Genomic DNA, 25,170 nt, shown 5'->3' on the forward strand with positions numbered 1-25,170 from the left:
GTTCCAAGAGTAAACAACGTGAAATTTTGAGGCTGTCGATATGCTATGCGTCGGTGTCGATCTGTTTATGAGATGGTAACAAACGTCTAAGAATATAATTAAGCTTTATGGTGTAGAATTACCTCTCCATTCTCAAGGACGGTCATAGCTGTCTTGTCGACATCCCCGTCTGCATCTCGAACAGTGATAGAGCAGGTTGTCTTTACCTCAACGAAGTCTTCCTCTTTACCAACATATTCCTGGAAAGAAAAGGAACTGAAAACATATGCTCCACTGATAAACACGAGACCAGTAATTACATGAGTGAAAAAATAAACAAGTTTGAGTCAACACTTTACATTCGGTCGGTTGGCGTATTGGTTTAAAATCAACACAGACTGCAAATACCAGCAGTAATAATGCACAATGAAGATAATTTAATTTTTTCTTTTTGTTATGACCTCGGTCCAAGGACTCTCCACGTTATGCTCTCCCGTGCAAATCACAGGAACGAACATTCATTTCAATTTTCTTACAGTATTCGAGGCTTCCTCTCTATCTGCATCTCTTGCCCTATACAATTCCCGTCATTAGCCAATTAAGGATCCCGTGATACCAGGGAATATGTTCTCGAGAAGTATCGTTATTTTCAGTTTTCCCTCGTTCGTTTCAGTGCCTCTTAATCAGTTATTCGATTACCCGTCCAATCTTCATCTTTCTCAGCACCATCACATCGGAAAAGCTTCAATGCTCTTCTGTTTTCAACTGCCAATTGTCCACATTTCACTTCCGAACAAGGCTACAATACAGAAAAATACCTTCAGAAAAGAATTCCTAAAAGTACAATTTATATTCGATGTTTACAAATTCCTCTTTTTTAGGAAAGTTTTTCTTTCTATTGCCAAGCTGTATTTCATATCTTCTTTACTTCAACCAACATCAGTCATTTTGCTGCCCAGAAGCAAACCTCGTCTACCACATTAACGTGCCTCGTTTATTAGTTTCATTCTCTGAGTATTGCCTGATTTAATTCGAATCCATTCTGCTAACCTGATGTTACTTTTCTCAGCTAATCTTCCAAGTTCTTTGCGGTCTATGACGGAATTATAATGTCACAGCAAACCTAAAAGTTTTTATTTTCTCCCACTGAACTTTAATTTCTATTCAAAATCTTTTTTTGTTTCCTTTTGCTGGCTCAATGTGCAAATTCAACAACGATGAGGGTAGACTACAAGCCCGTCTCACTCCCTTCTCAACCACTGCTCCCCATTCATGTCCATCGACTCTTACAAGTGCAGTCTTGTTTCCGTAAAAGTTGTAAATAACCTAGATACTTGGTTATTTAGCTACATGTTGCACAGATCACATGAATCATTTTAACGATTCTTTTATCGAAATGATGCGGAGCTCGTCCGTTTACAGGATTTGTGTTAACCATAATGAACACATTATTTTTAGTCCTATTCAAGCTATTATGCAAAAAAAGTAATTTATTTAAAGGTTACCAGCTTTGAATACAAATTCATTTTGGAAAAGAAGGGGATGTCCAGAAGAAATGACTTTAGTTCATATTTAAAACTTGCTTTCCTACCTGTCACACATTTTATTTTACAAATGATTAAAAACTTATGTAACTGCACACTGAACTCCTTTCTGAGCAACTTACAGCTTCAGTAACGGGTAGTAAAGGTCAATTTCTGCTCTAATGTTGTCCGTATGGACATCACTTTCCTTCTCAAACTGTGCTGGATTATATATTACGAATTTCATTAGCGAATATACACTGAAGAGCCAAAGAAACAGGTATCCCTGCCTGATATCTTGTAGGGCCCTCGCGAGCTCGCAGAAGTGCCGTAACACGACGTAGCATGGACTCGACTAATGTCTGAAGTAGTGCTAGAAAGAAATGACACCACGAATCCTGCAGGACTGTCCAAGAATCCGTAAGAGTACGAGGGGGTGGAGATCTCTTCTGAACAGGACGTTGAAAGGCATCCCAAATATGCTCAATCATGTTTATGTCTGGGGAATTTGGTGGCCAGCGGAAGTGTTTAAACTCACAAGAGTGTTCCTGGAGCCACTCTGCAGCAATTCTGGATGTTTGGGGTGTCGCATTGTCCTGGAGGAATACCGCAATTGCGTCGGAATATACAGTGGACGTGAATGGATGCAGGTGATCAGACCGGATGATTATGTACGTATCACCATACAGTCGTATCTAGACTTATCAGGGGTCCCATATCACTCCATCTGCACACGCTTCGCACCATTGCAGAGTCTCCACCAGCTTGAACAGTTGCCTGCTGGCGTGCAGGGTCCCTGGATTCATGAGGTTGTCTCCATACCGGTACACGTCCTTCCTCTCGATACAATTTGAAACGACACTCGTCCGACCAGGCAACATGTTTCCAGTCCTCAACAATATAATGTCGGTACTGAAGTGCCCAGGGGAGGTGTAAAGTTTCGGGTCGTGCAGTCATCAAGAGTACACGCGTGGGCCTTCAGCTCCGACGCGCTGGCCCTAGTTGATGGCCCAGCATTGAAATTTGACGCAGTTTGCGGAAGGGTTGCATTTCTGACACGTTGAATGATTCTCTTTAGTCATCGTTGGTCCCATTCATGCAGGATCTTTTTACGACATCAACGATGTTGGAGATATGATGTTTTACCGGCTTCCTGATATTCACGGTACACTCGTGAAATGGTCGTACGGGAAAATCCCCACTTCACCGCTTCCTCGGAGATGCTCCCATCTCTCGTGCACCGACTGTAACACCACGTTCAAAATAATTTACATTTCGATAAACTGCCATTGCAGCAGCAGTAACCAATCTAACGAACTGTTGTCTTATCTAGGCGTTGCCGACCGCAGTACCGTATTCTGCCTGTTTACTTATCTGTGTATTTGAGTACGCAAGGCTACACCAGTTTCTTTGGCACTTCAGTGTATGTAGTGTGATAGTGCCATTAAACCGCATAACTCCTTGAAGAGGGAGCTACATGACGACTGTCTGTAAACACAACGTATTATTTATTCTTATTGCTTGCTTTTGTGCAACGAATACATTCTTTCTAAATGATGAGTTACTCCTCTGTTTGTGCTATGAACTCTGTGGGAAAAGGAATACGCTGTTCCGCTTACTACGAGTGCAAGACAGCATAAGGCATCGTCAGACCCCTACCCACACCCGTCACCCCTTGACCGCTGCCAGACCAAAGCGCAATTTCCTTTAGAGATTGCGCAACAACATAATTAAGAATCATTGTAATTAACATACTGTAAATTGTAGCTTAAATGGTTCCAGTATGTATAAAAACAATAGACCCCGAGATTAATACTGATTATGTAATACTTCTCGTAAATATCGATGCTTATCTTAATGCTCGTGAGATATGATACCTACCAACCGAAACATTTGATAGTAATTTTATTTTGTTATAATACCATCTCTCTGATGCCCTTGTTGTAATATTTGTATCATTTATCGACTATTTCCTAAAAACATAAAATTTGGCAGGAATTAGTAAAAACATAGTACATCCTTTCCATCCCTTACAGACTAGTTAGCAATTTGAAATTTCAGTGACATTTTCCACCCGTAATTGCAGAAAGCTGTACCGAGTTTCAAGACAACTGTAATATTGTATAGTTCCGAAGGTTAGAGGTGGCAAGTTCAGAAGGACAAAGAACAATTTCCTTCGAAAATTTGTAGAGGCCGTAATTGTATAAATGGAGAACCCAAAGAGTGCCAGTGTGCTCAGGAAACCTTTCTCGGTCATAGAATAAATTGGAAAGAATGACGGTTCAAATGCCTGTCCGGCGATCCATGATTTCGCTAAATCATTCCAGGCAAATGTGGGGATGGTTCCATCGAAAAGAGCAAAGCCGACTGCCGGCCGAGGTGGCCGAGCGGTTCTAGGCGCTACATCTGGAACCGCGCGACCGCTACGGTCGCAGGTTCGAATCCTGTCTCGTGCAAGGATGTGTATGACGTCATGAGGTTAGTTAGGTTTAAGTAGTTCTAAGTTCCAGGGGACTGATGACCTCAGTAGTTAAGTCCCATAGTGCTCAGAGCCATTTTAGTCATTTTTGTGCAAAGCCGACTACCTTCCAAACCTTTCGTAATCATAGCTTGTGCTCCGTCTCCAATGGCCTCGCTGTGGACGGGACGTTAAACTCTAGTCTTCCTTTCTAATGACAAGAATATTTGAGGTTAGATATCGTGGCGTGTGCTTTTCGAGCACGCAGTGGGCGGCACTAGCGGTGAAAAGTGAATGTTCTGCATGACGTCCACGCAGACTGACGAAATTAATAACTTTATCCATCTATCGACCAATCAGCTTGCAGCTCGCGCTTAGTAAAGTTTTTAATAAGATTTTTTTTTAAGTCGATTGAATCGGCAGCTACAGATTGGGAGGATACGGGGTCAAGAACAGTTCTGTCTACTTTATATACAGGTTGGTCCATTGATCGTGACCGAGCCAAATATCTCGCGAAATAAGCGTCAAACGAAAAAAACTACAAAGAATAAAATTGTACAGCTTGAAGGGGGAAACCAGATGGCGCTATGGTTGGCCCGCTAGATGGCGCTGCCATAGGTCAAACGGATATCAACTGCGTTTTTTTGAAATAGGAACCCCCATTTTCATTACATATTCGTGTAGTACATAAAGAAATATGAATGTTTTAGTTGGACCACTTTTGTCGCTTTGTGATAGATGGCGCTGTAATAGTCTTAAACATAAGGCTCACAATTTTAGACGAACAGTTGCTAACAGGTAGGTTTTTCCAATTAAAACACAGAACATAGGGACGTTTGAACATTTTATTTCGGTTGTTCCAATGTGATACATGTACCTTGTGAACTTATCATTTCTGAGAACGCATGCTGTTACAGCGTGATTACCTGTAAATACCACGTTAATGCAATAAATGCTCAAAATGATGTCCGTCAACCTCAATGCATTTGGCAATACGTGTAACGACATTCCTCTCAACAGCGAGTAGTTCGCCTTCCGTAATGTTCGCACATGCACTGACAATGCGCTGACGCATGTTCTCAGGCGTTGTCGGTAGATCACGATAGCAAATATCCTTCAACTTGCCCCACAGAAAGAAATCCGGGGACGTCAGATCTGGTGAACGTGCGGCCTGTCATGAAATATGCTATTCAATACCGCTTCAACCGTACGCGAGCTATGTGCCGAACATCCATCATGTTGGAAGTACATCGCCATTCTGTCATGCAGTAAAACATCTTGTATTAACATCAGTAGAACGTTACGTAGGAAATTAGCATACATTGCACCATTTAGATTGCCATCGATAAAATGGAGGCCAAATATCCTTCCTCCATAATGCCGCACCATACATTAACCCGCCAAGGTCGCTGATGTTCCACTTGTCGCAGCCATCGTGGATTTTACGTTGCCCAAATGCCGGTTTACGTTACCGATGTTGGTGAATGACGATTCGTCGCTAAATAGAACGCGTGCAAAAAATCTGTCATCGTCCCGTAATTTCTCTTGTGCACAGTGGCATAACTGTACACGACGTTCGAAGTCGTCGCCATGCAATTCCTGGTGCATAGAAATATGGTACAGGTGCAATCGATGTTGATATAGCATTATCAACACCGACGTTTTTGAGATTTCCGATTCTCGCGCAATTTGTCTGCTACTGATGTGCGGCTTAGTCTCGACAGCAGCTAAAACACCTACTTGGGCATCATCATTTGTTGCAGGTCGTGGTTGACGTTTCATATGTGGCTGAACACTTCCCGTTTCCTTAAATAACGTAACTATCTGGCGAACGGTCCGGTCACTTGGATTATGTCGTCCAGGATACCGAGCAGCATACATAGCACACGCCCGTTGGGCATTTTGATCACAATAGCCGTACATCAACACGATATCGACCTTTTCCGCAATTGATAAACGGTCCATTTTAACACGGGTAAAGTATCACGAAGCAAATACCGGCCGCAGTGGCGGAATGTTACGTGATACCACGTACTTATACGTTTGTGACTATTACAGAGTCATCTATCACAAAGCGAAAAAAGTGGCCCAACTAAAACATTCATATTTCTTTACGTACTACACGAATATGTGAAAAAAATGGGGGTTCCTATTAAAAAAAACACGTTGATATCCATTTGAGCTATGGCAGCGCCATCTAGCGGACCAACCATAGCGACATCTGGTTTCCCCCCTCCCCCCCCCCCCAAAAAAAAAAATTGTTCAAATGTGTGTGAAATCTTATGGGACTTAACTGCTAAGGTCATCAGTCCCTAAGCTTACACATTACTTAACCTAAATTATCCTAAGGACAAACACACACACCCATGCCCGAGGGAGGACTCGAACCTCCGCCGGGATCAGCGGCACAGTCCAAGACTGCAGCGCCTTCAAGCTAGACGAGTTTCGTTCTTTGTAGCTTTTTCGTTTGATGCTTATTTCGTGAGATATTTGGCCCGGTCACTATCAATGGATCAACCTGTATATTCGAATACTCAGCAGGTACAAATCGCTGAAGAGGCTATGCTTAGCTGCTAAAAACAAGAAATACTGAGGCGTCATGTTGCTTGATGTACTGGAAACGTTTGCCGCGCGGGGTTAGCCGAGCGGTCTAGGGCGCTGCAGTCATGGACTGTGCGGCTGGTCCCGGAGGAGGTTCGAGTCCAACCTCGGGCATGGATGTGTGTATTTGTCCTTAGGATAATTTAGGTTAAGTAGTGTGTAAGCTTAGGGACTGATGACCTTAGCTGTTAAGTCCCATAGGATTTCACACACATTTGAACTTTTTTTTTGGGCAACGTTTGACAGTGTACGGCACAGTGGCTTGCTATACGTCCACGGCTCGTGGTCTAGTGGCTAGCGTAGCTGCCTCTGGATCACGGGGTCGCTGGACTCTGCGGCTGGTCCCGGAGGAGGTTCGAGTCCAACCTCGGGCATGGATGTGTGTATTTGTCCTTAGGATAATTTAGGTTAAGTAGTGTGTAAGCTTAGGGACTGATGACCTTAGCAATTCAGTCCCATAGGATTTCACACACATTTGAACTTTTTTTGGGGGCAACGTTTCATAGTGTACGGCACAGTGGCTTGCTAAACTTCCACAGCTCGTGGTCTAGTGGCTAGCGTAGCTGCCTCTGGATCACGGGACGCTGGTTCGATTACCGGCCGGGTTCTGGATTTTCTCTGTCCGGGGACCGGGTGTTTGTGTTGTCGTCATCATTTCATCATCATCGCTTGTCAAGTGTCTCAACTGAACTTTGGAAAATTCGGGACTTTGTACGGGCGCTGATGACCGCCAGTTGAGTGACCCCCACAATCCAAACATCATCAAGTGTTAGGAGTTGTCGGACCTCTTTTTGCCCGGCGTAGTGCAACAGTTTCACGTGGCATGCACGCAACAAGTCGTTGGAAGTCCCCTCCAGAAATACTGAGCCATGCCGCCTCTATAGCCGTCCATAACTGATAAGCTGTCGTCGGTGCAGGATCTCACGCACAAACTGACCTCTCGATTACGTCCCATAAATGTTCGATGGGACTCGTGTTGGGCGATCTAGGTGGCCAAATCATTCGGTCAAATTGTCCAGAATGTTCTTCAAACCAATCGTGAACCACTGTGTGCCGGTGACATGCGTATTGTCATCCATAAGAGTTCCTGAAGAGGGGCAGCAGCCTTTTCAGTAGTTGCAGTGGCAACAGTCAGGATGATTGACAGATCTGGCCCTGTAACACTAACCAAAACGGCCTTGCTGTTATGGTACTGCGAACGGCTGAAAGCAAGGGGAAACTACAGCCGCAATTTTTCCCGAGGGCATGCAGCTATACTGTACGATTAAATGATGATGGCGTCCTCTTGGGTAAAATATTCCGGAGGTAAAATAGTCCCCCATTCGGATCTCCGGGCGGGGCTACTCAAGGTTAGGTATGTGTTAGGTTAGTGTTGTTTTAACGTCCCGTCGACAACGAGGTCATTAGAGACGGAGCGCAAGCTCGGATTAGGGAAGGATGGGGAAGGAAATCGGCCGTGCCCTTTCAAAGGAACCATCCCGGCAATTGCCTGAAACGATTTAGGGAAATCACGGAAAACCTAAATCAGGATGGCTGGAGATGGGATTGAACCGTCGTCCTCCCGAATGCGAGTCCAGTGTGCTAACCACTGCGCCATCTCGCTGCTACTCAAGAGGACGCCATTATCAGGAAAAAGAAAACTGGCGATCTACGGATCGTAGCATGGAATGTCAGGTCCCTTAATCGGGCAGGTAGGTTAGAAAATTTAAAAAGGGAAATGGATAGGTTAAATTTAGATATAGTGGGAATTAGTGAGGTTCGGTGGCAGGAGGAACAAGACTTTTGGTCAGGTGAATACAGGGTTATAAATACAAAATCAAATAGGGGTAACGCAGGAGTAGGTTTAATAATGAATAAAACAATAGGAGTGCGGGTAAACTACTACAAACAGCATAGTGAACGCATTATTGTGGCCAAGATAGACACGAAGCCCACGCCTACTGGAGTAGTACAAGTCTACATGCTAACTAGCTCTGCAGATGATGAAGAAATTGATGAAATGTATGATGAGATAAAAGAAATTATTCAGGTAGTGAAGGGAGACGAAAATTTAATAGTCATGGGTGACTGAACTTCGACAGTAGGAAAAGGAAGAGAAGGAAACGTAGTAGGTGAATATGGATTGGGGCTAAGAAATGAAAGAGGAAGCCGCCTGGTAGAATTTTGCACAGAGCATAACTTAATCATAGGTAACACTTGGTTCAAGAAACATGTAAGAAGGTTGTATACATGGAAGAAGCCTGGAGAACGAGATTTTAAATTGTAAGACATTTCCAGGGGCAGATGTGGACTCTGATCACAATCTATTAGTTATGAACTGTAGATTAAAACTGAAGAAACTGCAAGAAGGTGGGAATTTAAGGAGATGGGACCTGGATAAAATAAAAGAACCAGAGGTTGTACAGAGTTTCAGGGAGAGCATAAGGGAACAATTGACAGGAATGGGGGAAAGAAATACAGTACCAGAAGAATGGGTAGCTTTGAGCAATGAAATAGTGAAGGCAGCAGAGGATCAAATAGGTAAAAAGACGAGGGCTAGTAAAAATCCTTGGGTAACAGAAGAGATACTGAATTTAATTGATGAAAGGAGAAGATACAAAAATGCAGTAGGTGAAGCAGGCAAAAAGGAATACAAACGTTTCAGAAATGAGATCGACAGGAAATGCAAAATGGCTAAGCAGGGATGGCTAGAAGACAAATGTAAGGATGTAGAGGCTTATCTCACCGAGGGGTGAGATAGATACTGCCTACAGTAAAATTAAAGAGACCTTTGGAGATAAGAGAACCACTTGTATGAACATCAAGAGCTCAGATGGAAACCCAGTTCTAAGCAAAGAAGGGAAAGCAGAAAGGTGGAAGGAGTATATAGAGGGTCTACACAAGGGCGATGTACTGGAGGACAATATTATGGAAATGGAAGAGGATGTAGTTGAAGATGAAATGGGAGATACGATACTGCGTGAAGAGTTTGACAGAGCACTGAAAGACCTGAGTCGAAGCAAGGCCCCGGGAGTAGACAACATTCCATTAGAACTACTGACGGCCATGGGAGAGCCAGTCCTAACAAAACTCTACCATCTGGTGAGCAAGATGTATGAAACAGGCGAAATACCCTCAGACTTCAAGAAGAATATAATAATTCCAATCCCAAAGAAAACAGGTGTTGACAGATGTGAAAATTACCGAACTATCAGTTTAATAAGTCACAACTGCAAAATACTAACGCGAATTCTTTACAGACGAATGGAAAAACTGGTAGAAGCCGACCTCGGGGAAGATCACTTTGGATTCCGTATAAATGTTGGAACACGTGAGGCAATACTGACCTTAAGACTTATTTTTGTAGAAAGATTAAGGAAAGGCAAACCTACGTTTCTAGCATTTGTAGACTTAGAGAAAGCTTTTGACATTGTTGACTGAAATACTCTCTTTCAAATTCTAAAGGTGGCAGGGGTAAAATACAGGAAGCGAAAGGCTATTTACAATTTGTACAGAAACCAGATGGCAGTTATAAGAGTCGAGGGGCACGAAAGGGAAGCAGTGGTTGGGAATGGTGTGAGACAGGGTTGTAGCCTCTCCCTGATGTTATTCAATTTGTATATTGAGCAAGCAGTAAAGGAAACAAAAGAAAAATTCGGAATAGATATTAAAATCCATGGAGAAGAAATAAAAAATTTGAGGTTTGCCGATGGCATTGTAATTCTGTCAGAGACAGCAAAGGACCTGGAAGTGCAGGAATGGAAATTGTCTTGAAAGGAGGATATGAGATGAACATGAACAACTGCAAAACGAGGATAATGGAATGTAGTCGAATTAAGTCGGGTGATGCTGAGGGATTTAGATTAGAAAATGAGACACTTAAAGTAGTAAAGGAGTTTTGCTATTTGGAGAGCAAAATAACTGATGATGGTCGAAGTAGAGAGGATATAAAATGTAGACTGGCAATGGCAAGGAAAGCGTTTCTGAAGAAGAAAAATTTGTTAACATCGAGTATAGATTTAAATGTTAGGAAGTCTTTTCTGAAAGTATTTGTATGGAGTGTAGCCATGTATGGAAGTGAAACGTGGACGATAAATAGTTTAGACAAGAAGAGAACAGAAGCTTTCGAAATGTGGTGCTACAGAAGAAAGCTGAAGATTAGATGGGTAGATCACATAACTAATGAGGAGGTATTGAATAGAATTGGGGAGAAGAGGAGTTTGTGGCACAACTTGACTAGAAGAAGGGATCGGTTGGTAGGACATGTTCTGATGCATCAAGGGATAACCAATTTGGTACTGGATTGCAGCGTGGAGGGTAAAAATCGTAGAGGGAGACCATGAGATGAATACACTAAGCAGATTCAGAAGGATGTAGGTTGTAGTAGGTACTGGGAGATGAAGAAGCTTGCACAGGATAGAGTAGCATGGAGAGCTGCATCAAACCAGTCTCAGACTGAAGACCACAACAACAACAAAAGTTCCATCGTTGTCCAGAAACATGAAGTTCACAAATGGCTGATGATGGTGTCCACGTAGCTGAACATCTCAATTTCTAGCCAATGATCGGTTTAACTGGACAAGACGACCGAGCCCGTTCCACGTAAACACAGCCCACACCTTATGGAGCTACCTCTAGCTTGCTCAGTGCCTTGTTGACGAGCTGCGTCCATGGGTTCGTGGGTCTGCGTCACACTCGAAACGCATCACCAGTTCCTACCAAGTTGAATCGGTACTCATCTGACCAGGCCACGATTTTTCCAGTCGGCTAGGGTCCAATCGATACGGTCACGAGCCCAGCAGAGGCGATGCATTCGATGTGGTGTTAGCAAAGGCATTCTGCTGTCATAGCCCACTGAAATCAGATTTCGCCCCACTGTCCTATGGATACGTTCGTCGTACGTTCCACATTGATTTATGCGGTTATTTCTAGCAGCTTTGCTCGTCTGTTAATAGCGACAACTCTACGGAAAAGCCGCTTCTCACGGTCGTTAAGTGAAGACCGTCGGCCAGTGCGTTGCCAGTAGTGAGAGATAATGGTTGAAATTTGGTATTCTCGGCACACTTTTGACACTGTGGGTCTCGGAAAACTGAATTCTCTAACGATTTACGAAATGGAATGTCCCATGCGTCTAGCTCCAACCAGCACACCGCGTTCAAAGTGTGTTTATTCCCGAAGCCCGGCCATATCACTCCGGACAGCTTACCACAGGAATCACCTGAGCACAAATGACAGCTCCGCCAACGAACTGCCCTTTTATACTTATACCTGTGTACGCGGTAGAACTGCCATCCGTATATATGCATATCACTATCCCATGACTTTTGTCAGCTGAGTGTACAAACTGTTCATCCAGGGTCCTCCACCATGTTACCTGCGGTTCATCTCCAGCTATCTACCGCACTGTCGTCACCCTAGCAGGAACTGGAATACCAATGGAAAGCCGCGCGTAGTGGCCGCGCGGTTAGAGGCGTCATGTCACTGACTGGGAGGCCCCTCCCGCCGGAGGTTCGAGTCCTCCCTTTGGCATGTGTGTGTGTGTGTGTGTGTTGTTCTTAGCATAAGTTAGTTTAAGTAGTGTGTAAGTCTAGGGACCGATGACCTAAGCAGTTTGGTTCCTTAGAAATTCACGCACATTTGAACCAATGACAAGAGACATTCCGGATGGGGTAGGTAGGGAAGTGTACTCTGCCCTACCCTATACATTGCTTACCGCTGACTCCAACGTCAGCAGTCCGCAGCTCATGGTCTCGGGGTCGCGTTCTCGCTTCCCGAGCACGGGCTCCCGGGTTCACTTCCCGGCGGGGTCAGGGATTTTCACCTGCCTCGAGATGACTGGGTATTTGTGTTGTTGTCCTCATCATTTTATCGTAGTTCATGCAAGTGGAGAGGCTGGACGGAGAAAAGGTTGGGATTTTGTACGGGCGCCGATAACCGCGCAGTTGAGCGCTCCACAATCCAAACATCATCATCATCCGACGTCAGAAATGTATGCAAAGAAATGTATGCCGAAGATAGGCACTCATCACCAGGAGCCCCATCCAGCCGCAATTCACGACCAGTTTCAGCAAGCAAGTTGCGGTTTACAGCGATGTGCTGCATTTAATGCTGTGAGGAGCCAATGGATGGTTTCTACTAGGAGACTCCCATCAGACGTTGCTCCTACTGAACTGTTCGCTAGTGGATACCATGCACTCAGTCAGCAAAATACCTTACGGTTATCCTCGACAGTAAGCTAACGTGGAAGGACCAAGTCTCAGAAGTTCATAAGAACACATCTTGCGCGTCGGAGTGTTACATCTTCATAATGATCAGAACTCGACGTGGTCGATTAACGGCGGTCCACACATTTACCGCGTGAGTCGCCAGTTGTGGACTATGCGTGTGAAGGCTGGAGAAATCCTACTCCCTCCCTACAGCGCCTCCAAAACTTCTTCAGTGTTTGTTCCATGTACCAAGCAGCAGTACCTACGTGAAGCTGTAGCTGCATATGCTAAACTTATTGATGCGCAACACTGACAATGACTAGATTGAAATTTACTTGCGTTTCTGGTGCTACATTTTAAACTTGTCTAATATACCTGTCAAATACTTGGAAAGCAACAGCGTAACGACTTTGGATGTCCATAACAGCGTGGATAATCTTATAAACAGACTAGCAAAGAGAAAACATTATCTCTTTTTTAAACATGAAATAGGAAAAAAATTGTTCTCTTGTCAGCACCTGAACTGACTAATAAAATTCGTACTAAATTTTCATTATTTGTTGATAAATCCTAACAATACATAAATTAATGGTTTGATTTTAGTGACACAAACTTATAATTTACACTGAGCAAGATTAATTTGAAATGCAATGTTGACTTTGACCATTTTCATAACAAAGTTGAAAATTAAAGTTTCAAAAACTCAGTCTAAATATGGATGATCCTTATAACAAAATTGCATTGATAAACAAATTATATAACCAAATGCATATTTCTGTAAATTTTTCAGGATTATCCACTGCAGAAAACGACAGCAAATATTTAACAAGACAAATGATGGTTCTACAAATTTATACAAATTAATTTATTATCTGTTGTCGATTCCCACCACTTCAACATTCACAGAGAGAGTTTTGTCTGTAATAAATATTAAGTGGTGGGGTGAAAGAAACAAATTGTCTCTGAATTCGGTAAATGAACTAGGCCCAAAGCAGAAACAAAGTTTTGAGAAAAACAGATGTTCGTCAAAATTAAATTTGTAGGAAAACCGCAAGTCTCATAAGTTTGACATGTTTTTTAACGAGGTCTCAACGTCCTAAATTTCCTACGACAAAATAATATACATGTTTTATATTAGGGGCTTTATATTATAAAATTTAAATTAATATTTAAAATCATTATTGTTAATTTTAATTTACAAAATTTTCATACGTAGGCTTGTGAAAATACAGTCTTCTTCACATTTATCAGTTTTGTAATGAATGCGAAACTAGAAATCAGAACACAAAGAACACTTACTAAATGCAACACACACACACACACACACAGTACTGTGACATATTCCAACACTTGACGGTCCTCATTGCCATCACTTACATTAAGCATATTCTGTGACTTGAGTTTCAAATAAAACTGTCTGTCCTCTTCAGGTCTGAAATCAAGTAGTTTTGTTAAATACTTGTGTTTCAGGATACAGTTATGAGGGTGTGATGTACAGTTATATGGTTGAAGCTGAAAATCATAGGATATCTGAGAGTGTTCTAAATACTTGACAAGGTGAAGGCACTGTTTAAACTGGTACATAATACGACTGGGTGAAGATATAGAGATGTGAAAAGAAAAGCAGGGTGCATCCTGTTCATAGATTTCAAGGAGTGGTAAAATTTTGGAGGAGACAAGTTCATGCGACACTTGCATAGATGAAAGTGTTGTCTGTCCGGATGATGAACGTTAAATATATTCCTCATTTTTAGTCGGTTAGTGATTTTAGTCTGATATGGGCTCTTTCGGTTGGTTATTAGGTAAGACTTGCAAAGTTTATCGAGCGCTACTCTTAGATATTTTAGTGTTTTAAATAGATAGACGGTATGGTTGAATGTTGTTAGATAAAGGTTTCAGCGGCATGAGCTTTTGCATGACTGATGGAGGAGTTACGTTAGGAGAGGACATTGTTGAGATTGCGCTGAGGGTATCGAGAGAATGACTGGAGCCGGTTTAAACTTTCTCGTGAGGTGTAAGTACTGGAAGTTTAGTGTTAAGGGAGCAACTGATGTGCCTTGGCTAGTAGGTATATGGAGCCTTGGTGGTGTCAGAGTTAGGATTGTCATTGAGGACGGATGTACCGTGAAGACAAGAAGCGAAATGTTTGGCTTTAGTTTTATTGTGAAGAGGGACTTATTTGTATACTTATATGGATATGGTGTCTGTTCTTTCGGACATGACACCATTGATGACCTGCAGCCGCCTAGAACGAAATTAAAATTATATTAATACCGTCAGCTGCCGACAGGCGTCGATATATATCAACGGGGGCAACTGAAAATTTGTGCTCCGACCGGGAATCGAACCCGGGATCTCCTACTTACATGGCAGACGCTCTATCCATCTAAGCAACCGAGGGCACATAGGATAGCCCGACTGCAGGGACTATCTCGTGCACGCCTCCCGTGAGACCCACATTCTCACCTTGTATGTCCACACACTACATTCGTAGTGTTCCACCCCAACACACTCATTACTCGTGGAAGACATTCTTACCAGGTCCCGTAAGAGTTCGGTAATGTGTGTGCATCCGCACAGAAGAAGAAGGTCATGGCCGGTATTGCCAGAACTGGTATACTTATATGGATATGGTGTCTGTTCTTTGCGTGCAACTCATTCCACGCAACGAGTGGCGCAACCCAGTGTCGTCGTGTAAGCTAGGCTTTGCATGCGTCGCGACAGAGGAACCACAGAGTCGTTTGTTTTCAGTTAGAGGTTGGCTTTTCTACACCAATTTACGATGTCAGTAGAACTCGACACGCGATAAGGCAAGGGAACTGGTGCTCACATGTACTTTACTGGGTCTTTTCTTTAATGTGTTGACTAATTCAGGAACCACTGCGGTTTACGTGGACTTGTCTAATTCTATCATTTCATTTCTAATTCCATCCATCTGTGCCAAGGTATTATTGTGTATGATTAATGAGTGATTTGAGCCTTTGTGCACTTCATAATTATTTATTCTGCATATTCAGTGATTCGTATCATTTTCATTCATATCACAGTAATAAACAAGATTTCATTGTGACCTTTCATTTGGTTCCACAGTTTGACGAAACCCTATACCTACGTGAGCTACAGCATACATATTTCACGTTTTCTAGGACCGAACGTTGAAATTCGGATGTTCAGTAGTTTCTGTTGTGATACTTTTTCTTAATATTGCACATGATCCTGTAGGAGCCGTCTGTTCACTGTATAGACCAGCAGGTTCGGAAGTTGTTAGCATCTCAGTGGCAAGCTAAATGCACTAACATAGCCTCATGGTATGCAATGAAATATATTTATAATTTTGGCTTGCTTTGTAGATCGAAAACCAGTTCGTTATAAAAGATAATTATGTGTAATTTTTACTTAAGGCGTTTGATGTCCGATTTTCGCATACACCATAAAGTTAACACCTCTTGAATGAGCTTTGGAGTTCGCCTACTATGCATCCTTTTTCTTTAAAGTAGTAAACAAAAGCTACCAATGAGCTGTCAGGCTCAAACTTTGAAACTAAAACTGGTGAATAATGTGACTCTAGTTCTGTTCCAACAATATTTAAAAAACAAGGGAATGTTTCTATCAGCATGTTAACGTTATATCTAGCTGATATGCAAGCAACAGAATGTATTATTTATTGTCACATGAGTATCTAGAAGGAAATATGCAATATTTGACATCAAAACACAGTTTTTTTATCGAATATTCAAGACTTAGTCCATATTTAAGTCCAAACGTGGAGTTAATAAACACTACTGCAATGAGAAGGAGATCTTTCAGAATACTTACTTCGACCTTGCAGGATCTTTCTTGGTTGATGAACTGAGGAGGATTGTCATTGATATTCACCAGGTTGACCGTGACCGAATTTTTTTCATCACCGATCTGGACATTCCACTCGAACTGTTTCGTGCCACCATTGTCATAGTCACAGGATCCCGTCACCGCCATGGTATACATACTATCAGCGGCCGACCAGGCATACACTATTTTCAGGTCCGTCTCCGCTGAGCTTTTCGGCATTGTAGTCCCTGCGGAAAGAAACTAGTTAAATGAGATTCATCATCATATGTTATTCCCGAATGTATTCCTTCCGATTATACTAGAAACATAGTCCTCTAAAATAAGTACAATCAGAAAGAGTCGATACGTTATTTAGATCATCAGTCCTGAGCCTACGCTACAGGGAATTTTCAAGAATGTGATACATGTCTAGAAAAGGAATATTTGCCTAAAAATCTCTGGGTACCTACTGCAGTTCACTCCAAAGAAAGCGACAGCAAGATTAGAATTTAACGAGATTATTAGAGACGGAGGGGTTTCGGAACGGACATTACGGACAACTAAGTGGCCGTGTTTTCTCTCGAAGGACCAGCATGCACCTTATACAATTTAGAAAAGCCATTTAAGTCAGATGCCAGGCATGAATATGTATCGTGCTCCTAATAATGTGAGTCCAGTGCCTCAACCATAGCGCCACCTTGAGAAGAAAACCTTGAGACGAAATTTTTCTTTGAATGTTAAATTTATATATACGTAAAAGTGACCTGCATATGTTACGGAATTTAATTTCTGTGCCCACATAAATTAATATCGATGATAAAATCAGTCGATCAGAGAGAGACAGCTGAAGGACAGTGAAGTCGAGAGAGACTAATGGCGCTCATTGTGTTGGTTGGTGGCACGATGCACGTCATGCACAAGAAGGTGTGCGGCGTATATAGTAAGCGTACATATTTGAAAGTGAGTGAGTCGTAAGACGAGTAAAGGAGTCTTAGGCGGCTGGTGGTAACTTGTTGCGTGAGAGAGCTACGTAAAGTTGCTATAGTGGACGTTAAAAAAAAATTATCATCTGTGTGGAATGTGATTTAACTTGAGTATGTACTGATGAAATTCAAAGGGTAACGTATGAAAGGACCTGCTGAAGAGTGTGTGTATTCGATGTGCTACTATTAAAGAAGAAAGGATGTTATTTGAAAGGTCACTTATATGACTGGTGTTGTGGAAGGAAGAACATATGTTAGTGGTTAACTATCAGGGCGTAGTGCGGCGAATTCATTGTAATTCATAATCAGTAAACGATTGCCCATTTTATTATAATAAAAAACTGAATGTGAGATCTGCACGATGTATGAATTTAATACCCAACATCGTGCCACGAACTGTACTACATAAAACTGATTTTCAGAAAGTGAAAAATTACAGCGATTCATCACTCATTTATCAGCCACCCATAATTTAACAGTGAATTTTGTGATCGGAAAAGCCAGACGTTGCTACTGGCTGGAGCAGCATCCTCAACACCTATATACGTCATCAGGCACGGAAAATTTCCTTGCTTACCTCTTTGGTCACTAAAAACATCATCATTTTCTTTGGCCTTTTGTCCTGCTTCAACGCGAGGTCGGCCCTGTTACTATGGATTTTGTGGTGTTAGTTGCTGGGGATGGCCAGATGCCCTTCATGTCGCGACCTGAACACTCCAGGATGGAATTAATGTACCCCAGCTGTCTGCGTCTAGTGTAAGCCATGAAATACTGCGAACGCGTTCAGATGTCTGCGAGTAGTGTAACTGAGGCGGAACGTGGGGACTAGCCCGATATTCACCTAGCGGGACGTGGAAAACCGCCTAAAAATCTCATCCAGGCCGGCCGGCATACCGGCCCTCGTCATTAATTCGCCTGGCGGATTCGATCCAGGGCCGTCGGGCCTACCCGAGGTTCAGGAAGCAGTGCATTAGCGCTGTCGGCTACCCTGCCGGGTTTTGGTCACGAAAAACATTCACAGTTAATAGAAACGAACCAAGTAAAGTATCCCATGTGTACATTCAGAATATAGGAAGTATTTGCATACTTGCTTAATTAAACAAGCTAATTATTTACAATCATTCTCGCAGGCGAAATTACAAACATTTGATAGATTTACTTGATCATTCTGGAGCACGTTTTCCACTGTCATGCAAAGTATGTCACCGACAAGGGGCAAAATCTAACCAGGGCTTTGTACCCGCTCTTTCGCAGTAGGGAACTTAACCTGCATACCAAGCTCCGCAGCCGGCCGAAGTGGCCGTGCGGTTAAAGGCGCTGCAGTCTGGAACCGCAAGACCGCTACGGTCGCAGGTTCGAATCCTGCCTCGGGCATGGATGTTTGTGATGTCCTTAGGTTAGTTAGGTTTAACTAGTTCTATGTTCTAGGGGACTAATGACCTCAGCAGTTGAGTCCCATAGTGCTCAGAGCCATTTGAACCATTTTTTGAACCAAGCTCCGCATTTACCGAACAGTTATTCTGCCTGCCCTCACGTATGGATCTGCTGCATGGGCCACGATTAGTGTCACCAGGATGCGGACATTGCAGCGCCTGCAGAACAAGGTGCTCAGGTGAAGCCTGCACGCCCCGCCACTCACGAGAATTGTCACTCTCCACGAGGAAGCGGATATCGTCCCCCTAAAGACGACCATACGCAACAACGCGCGGCGGCTCTATGAGAAAGTGGATGCCTTGCGGGACACTGTCCATGGGTTACGCCACGTTGGGACCACACTTCCACGCCGCTGGCATCGACATCCGGTTCCCCTAACCATCCTAGAGGAATCGGATTCCGATCATGGCTAACGATAGGTCTGGCACGCCCACCACGGACGCATCATTTGGCGGGACTAGCCCCCATTCTACGTCCAATACTTTCCAATCAAACATGCCCACGTTAGGCTAAATTTTTCTGCCTGACTCATGTAGTTCTGTCACCGTCAGAGGGTGGTACGGGACTACAAGTCCCACCGCCACACCTCCAAAGTGAATTGCAGTGACGCAGTCACAGCCCTGTGAATAAATTTACTGCCTCACCAACACAGTTAGACCGCAATAGACCGGTGATGCTGTATTGTAACATATCACAAAAAAAGAGCACGTATGTTTCATTCAAACTTTAGAAATTGTACATATTCTTGTAGTTGGCTGTTAGTAAATGATAACCTTTTTATTACCCAATAACAATCTCGCTAATTATGTGTAGCATTACAATTTTACTAATGTAAGACAGATTGATTATATATATATTTTTAATTTTTCACGTGCCACTGTTGTGTCTTTAGAGGAATTTTATGTGTATTGTGGATTCAATTTTACAAGGAAATAAAGACTGGCAGGAGGCGAACATTGGTAAGGGAGGAAAAAACTGTTATAACCCAGCTCTGTCATTCCAGACATGCAGCTAGAAGTCTGTAGAGCATGATATTGCTCCTGTTACAGTGTTTACTTTTCGGAGAAGTATTTCCATCAAGTTCAGCTTCATACAATCACGTAGCTCATCAGCTTTCGCTGTCGCCACAACTCACCAAGGCAAACACCGTTCGTCAGACAAAGGCGTCTTCCACACCGCGCAAACGTTGCCGCTTACATCTCCACGAAACACTTCCTGTAGCTCTGTAGTCCAACGACAGCGCTGACTACGTCACCGTATGCGACATTACTGATTCGTTCTTGCGGTCAGTGGCTCCTGCATGACAGCACGGAAGTTAGCTCCTATAGTCGGATCGTTACGTCATTGACCATTGTATCTAAGCAGAATCAGTCTTGTTCGACGATTAACAAGAAGCCTTTTTTTTATGTCTAGGTCCATAGACCTTAGCGAATACCTTCTCTGTCTACAAGGTAGTAGATGCGATTTATCAGCCCCACTTGGAGGGTTTCAAAAGCTCTGCTGCACTGATGACTTTCATCATCGCTTTCGATACTGATAAGGGTCTCACGATAACCTTGGCAAGAGTGCCCACGAACATCACACCACACTAATGCAGTTCTCTCTAGATTGTAATGTCTTACTGGAAAAATAAAGGATAGATGGGGTTACTAGAGAAGATTTTAGGAGCAGAAGAAGGAAAATGGATGAAGAGAAATAAAGATATTTACAGACAGACAGCGAAGGTAACACAGTCGATACAAAGGAGATTATAAAACGGATGACGAAATAAAAAGTTCCAAATCATTGGAATGAAATTTTGAATCAAAGGTATTTTTCGAACTGAGTGCTTCCATCAAAAAAAGGATAATAGCTAACAATATTTAGTCAGAAGATAAAGTTGACAAAAGTAGAACCAAAGTTAAACAATTGAAGAGTGGAAAAGTCAAACGATCCAAGTGCCGTTTTTCCACAAACGCGTTGTCAATGCTGTTGTGTTCCCGGTATGCTGTTGCATGATCCTAGCCTTGTTCCAAGTGCAAATCAAGGAGAAAATGTTTCAAACATTCATTACTAGATTAGCTTGATCTTTGTGTGAAACAGTGCCTACCCCTGGGTTTCCAAGTGTCATTCGTCAAGGTTTCCTCCATTTAGTCTGGGATTGCTTTTAGAGATAACACACAAGCTTCGAGTGAGAGGTCACAGCTTTTTAAGCGATGACTGAGACTTTGTAATTACAGAGAAACGAAGTTCCGGAAGACTTACACAAAGTCAGCTAATGCTACGAAGACATTCCACGTAATTCCAAAGCATACAGTCCAGACTGCGTTCATCGTAAAGATGCTGCTGAAATGCTGGTGTCAAAACTGTTTAAATGAATTCCTAAGGGACCAAACTGCTGAGGTCGTCGGTCCCTAGACTTACACACTACTTTTAAACTAACTTCATCTAACTTCTGCTAAGGACAACACACCCATGTCCGAGGGAGGACTCGAACCTCTGTCGGGAGGGGCCGCACAATCCGTGACATGGCGCCTCAAACCGCGCGGCCACTCCGCGCGGCGCTAGTGTCAATGCAAGCATGTAAGATATCGAAATACAGTATGATCAAAGCATCTAAAAAAGCTATTAAAACTCTTACTCTGAAAGAGAAGTTCGGAAAAAGCGAATGTATTGTAAACAGGAAAGACCACGACTGATGTATGCTTTGCCGTACTTCATGTGAAAGATCGGGCATGTTCATTAGTTGCAAATTAGAAATACTCGCTGACAATGTTGCCACGTCTTCCTCAACAGTACACCGAGCTCTACAGTAAACTTTGCAACATCTGATCCCAAGAATGGAGTTATGTAAATAAATGAAATCAATATGAGAGATTTTATTCCTTGAATTTCATTTTGTTATTCTCCTACAAAAAATTAAAAGCTATGAGAAATAGTTTTTCGTGTCTACAGTTCTAATAGTTACAACATTACTACTTTGATTCCGTACTTGTATCACCACGAATAAACCACACTGCCTCAGTATTAATGGCACTTGAAACAAAAACTTTATTATTATTTTTTTTTTTTTTCTCTTTGCGTCACCAGTCTTCTGACTGATTTGATGCGGCCCGCCACCGATTCCACTCCCGTGCTAACCCCTTCATCGACAGCAGCTCTTGCACCTTACATTCTTCAGTTATTGGTTGGATGTATTCAGATCTCTGTTTTCCCCTACAATTTTTGCCCTTCACAGCTCCATTTAGTACCGTGGTACGTTTCTGCCGACGCTGGCCGGCGCTGAATCGTATCTTGTGCTCAAATGGTTCAAATGGCTCTGAGCACTATGGGACTTAACTTCTGAAGTCATCAGTCCCGTAGAACTTAGAACTATTTAAACCTAACTAACCTAAGGACACCACACACATCAATGGCCGCGGCAGGATTCGAACCTGCGACCGTAGCGGTCGCGCGGTTCCAGACTGCAGCACCTACAGCCTCTCGGCCACAACGGCCGGCTGTATCTTGTGCGAAGGATCCATTAGTGTTTGGTTAGTGCTGTATATGTAGGGTTGCCATCGGCCCGTCATATCGATACCGTCAACGTTATGAACCTTCTTGTCCAGACATCCTGACAAGACTCAATTTTGTCCCGGTTTTGTAAAATACTTTTTTTACAAGCTTGGCTCAAGTACTGAGGTAACGCCATCTGTTAGCGCAACATGTAAACGCAGCCTCAGATAATTTTATTTATGTCAACATGTTTGTATTAAGTTGGATTTACTTTCTTGAGGAAACCGAAATACGCAAATAGCAAAGCGCTAAAATTATGCTAGTATTTGTTTTCTATTCCTGCACATAATGCCACTGTGGAAAGAGTATTTTCGCTTATGTTGACCCAGTGGACTCACGAAAGAAATCGACTGCTGCCAGGGACTGTGGAATCAATCTTACAGTGCCAGTTTAACTGCGATTAGCATGGAGTTTTATAAACAAGTAAAACGGGAAAGAGACTTGCTGAAAATGGTAAATTCTCCCGAAAAATGTGGTGGACCAACTACTTCTGTTACAAAAAGTTCCATGCAATTGTTTTGTAAATAAAAAGTAATTATATTAAATAAATTTTATACGTCGTTTCTGCACTCGCATCTCAGGGTGTCCCCACGAGGTCCCAGCTAGATATGGCAACTCTGTTTGTAGGGGAGGTGCGTATTTCCTTAACATCGTTATGGCGTCTAAAGAAATTTAAAATAAAAGGGGGCACGCCCAAGAATAGCGATCCAAAATTCCAGACACATGAAGAAAGAAAGCCGGACAAGGGAATGGAAGTTTGGCAACGGTCAACAGTTCTGTTGTGACGTGGTGCGCTCTGATTGGAGGACATCAGCTCCAATACGTGAAGTGTCAATCAACATGTAAATTTAATCAGACTGTAGTATGTGAATAGCACAGCCAAGCGAAAAAATATTTCAGAACAGAAACTGGGTTCTACGAGAACTACGTTACTTTGAATAGTAGAGTAACACCCATTCTCTCCGTGTTGATCTGAGGCGTTCTACTTAAACAGTACAACATTTCTAGCGTCGGTAATGGCAAACGAGGAAGAGCACCCTGCAATAAAACTACTGCTAGACGAATTAAGCAACGTCAGTAATCTTTCCAACAGTCTACAGAGCAGAGTAAGAATGTTATTAGTCTTGCATATGTGACGCCATTTATTTCGAAACCCCCCGTTTACAAAGGGACGATTTTATCTTTATTTGCAATTGTATGTTAGTACTGATTAGTAACATATAGCCAATCCACCAACTGAAACAGTCAGTGATGTGGATTTTGCTGGATTTATGCATTAATTACTTAAGTAGACATTGTGTTATAGGATAATTACAGCAAGCTGCTAAAAGCTTTTGTGTTAAAAACTTGCCAGTATTTTAAAATTATAGACATGCGGTATTCGGCATGGAAAAGAATTTAAAAATTCTGTCAGAAGATGACCGGCAGGCTACAAACGACTCTGTGGTCGGGCCAGTAGTACAGTTTCTAGCAAAAACTACGCAAACAGCTGTATTTTCAACCAGTTTTATTACGGCGCAACCGGATTCGTGGTTTGTAATCACATCATCAGGTGCCTATCTAAACAACAAGAAATAAACAAAGACAGTGATCGAGTGCCTATTCATGAAAGTCGTACCAGAGGCATAAGCACCTAATTATGAGAAAACAAAGACAGACGTTTACTCACAAATATTAAAACAAGGTAAACAACTTGGCGAAGAATATAGAAGGCCCACTCCTTCATAATTAAAACCGTAATGTCCATCGGGCGTGCAGTAGTAACATGGTATAGGATGTTCACCGTCGCTCAGTTTTTTATCCCTTGGCTTTCCTCTCTACGGACGTTCTGTTTTTAACTATGAAGATTGGGCTTTTTTATAGTCTACCGTGTTGTTGACCACGTTTTAATGTTTGCAAGTGCACTTTTGGTTTTATCTCTTCTCATAATTAGGTGCTTATGGGTCTGTAATTACTTTGATGTGTAGGAGTTCAATCACTATCCCTAATGATTTGTTATTTTGTTCAGGAATGCACCTGATGATGTGGTTACAAGCCACGAAACTGCTAGTGGCTTAATAAAATGGATTCAGAACAAAACTGTTTGCGTAGTTACTGCTACAAAATGTAGTTACAGAATATTAAAAAAACTCTTAGCAGCTTGATCTGCTTATTTATCACAAAATGTCTTTTATGAAACTTGTCGCGCATGGTATTAGGAAGACTTTATTACTTAATAAAGTGATGTTCAAATCAACCAATTCTAACGAAATTTACTCTTTAAGAAGAAGACGACAGTAAAGGTAATGGAAAAGAAGTTCCTGCCACCGACTTCGATCTCTGGTGGAGCCGTTGAAAAACATCCAAGTCCTTATTCCTGTTCTACTGATGTTATTGTACGAGTTTGCGTCCAATTCTGATAGTCTAACGCTATTTGTCTAACGCTAATAATACAATACAATGATTTAAAATCTAATGTTTAAGTTGTAAGAGTCGTCTCCCTGACAGGGAACATGCGGCAATCAATAACCTCCAATCATTATTATACTTTGCATAGAAGATAGATTAAGGAAAGGTAAACCTACGTTTCTAGCATTTGCAGACTTAGAGAAAGCTTTTGACCATGTTGACTGGAATACTCTCTTTCAAATTCTCAAGGTGGCAGGGTAAAATACGGGAGTGAA

The 25,170-nt window shown here is 42.4% G+C and overlaps 1 protein-coding gene across 2 annotated transcripts in view; it reads right to left on the bottom strand.

Moving 5' to 3' along the window:
- Positions 1-25,170, bottom strand: part of LOC126092315 (cadherin-23-like) — a 517,289-nt gene that overhangs the window by 348,267 nt on the left and 143,852 nt on the right. For both annotated transcript variants that reach the window (XM_049907844.1, XM_049907845.1), the window contains exons 4-5: positions 16,563-16,804; positions 123-239 (exon numbers count right to left, since the gene is read on the bottom strand). In XM_049907844.1, the coding sequence (XP_049763801.1) occupies positions 123-239; positions 16,563-16,804 (359 nt within the window). The remainder of the gene's footprint in view (positions 1-122; positions 240-16,562; positions 16,805-25,170) is intronic.

Source organism: Schistocerca cancellata, chromosome 7 (assembly GCF_023864275.1).
Source record: "Schistocerca cancellata isolate TAMUIC-IGC-003103 chromosome 7, iqSchCanc2.1, whole genome shotgun sequence".
Classification (NCBI taxonomy): Eukaryota; Metazoa; Arthropoda; class Insecta; order Orthoptera; family Acrididae; genus Schistocerca; species Schistocerca cancellata.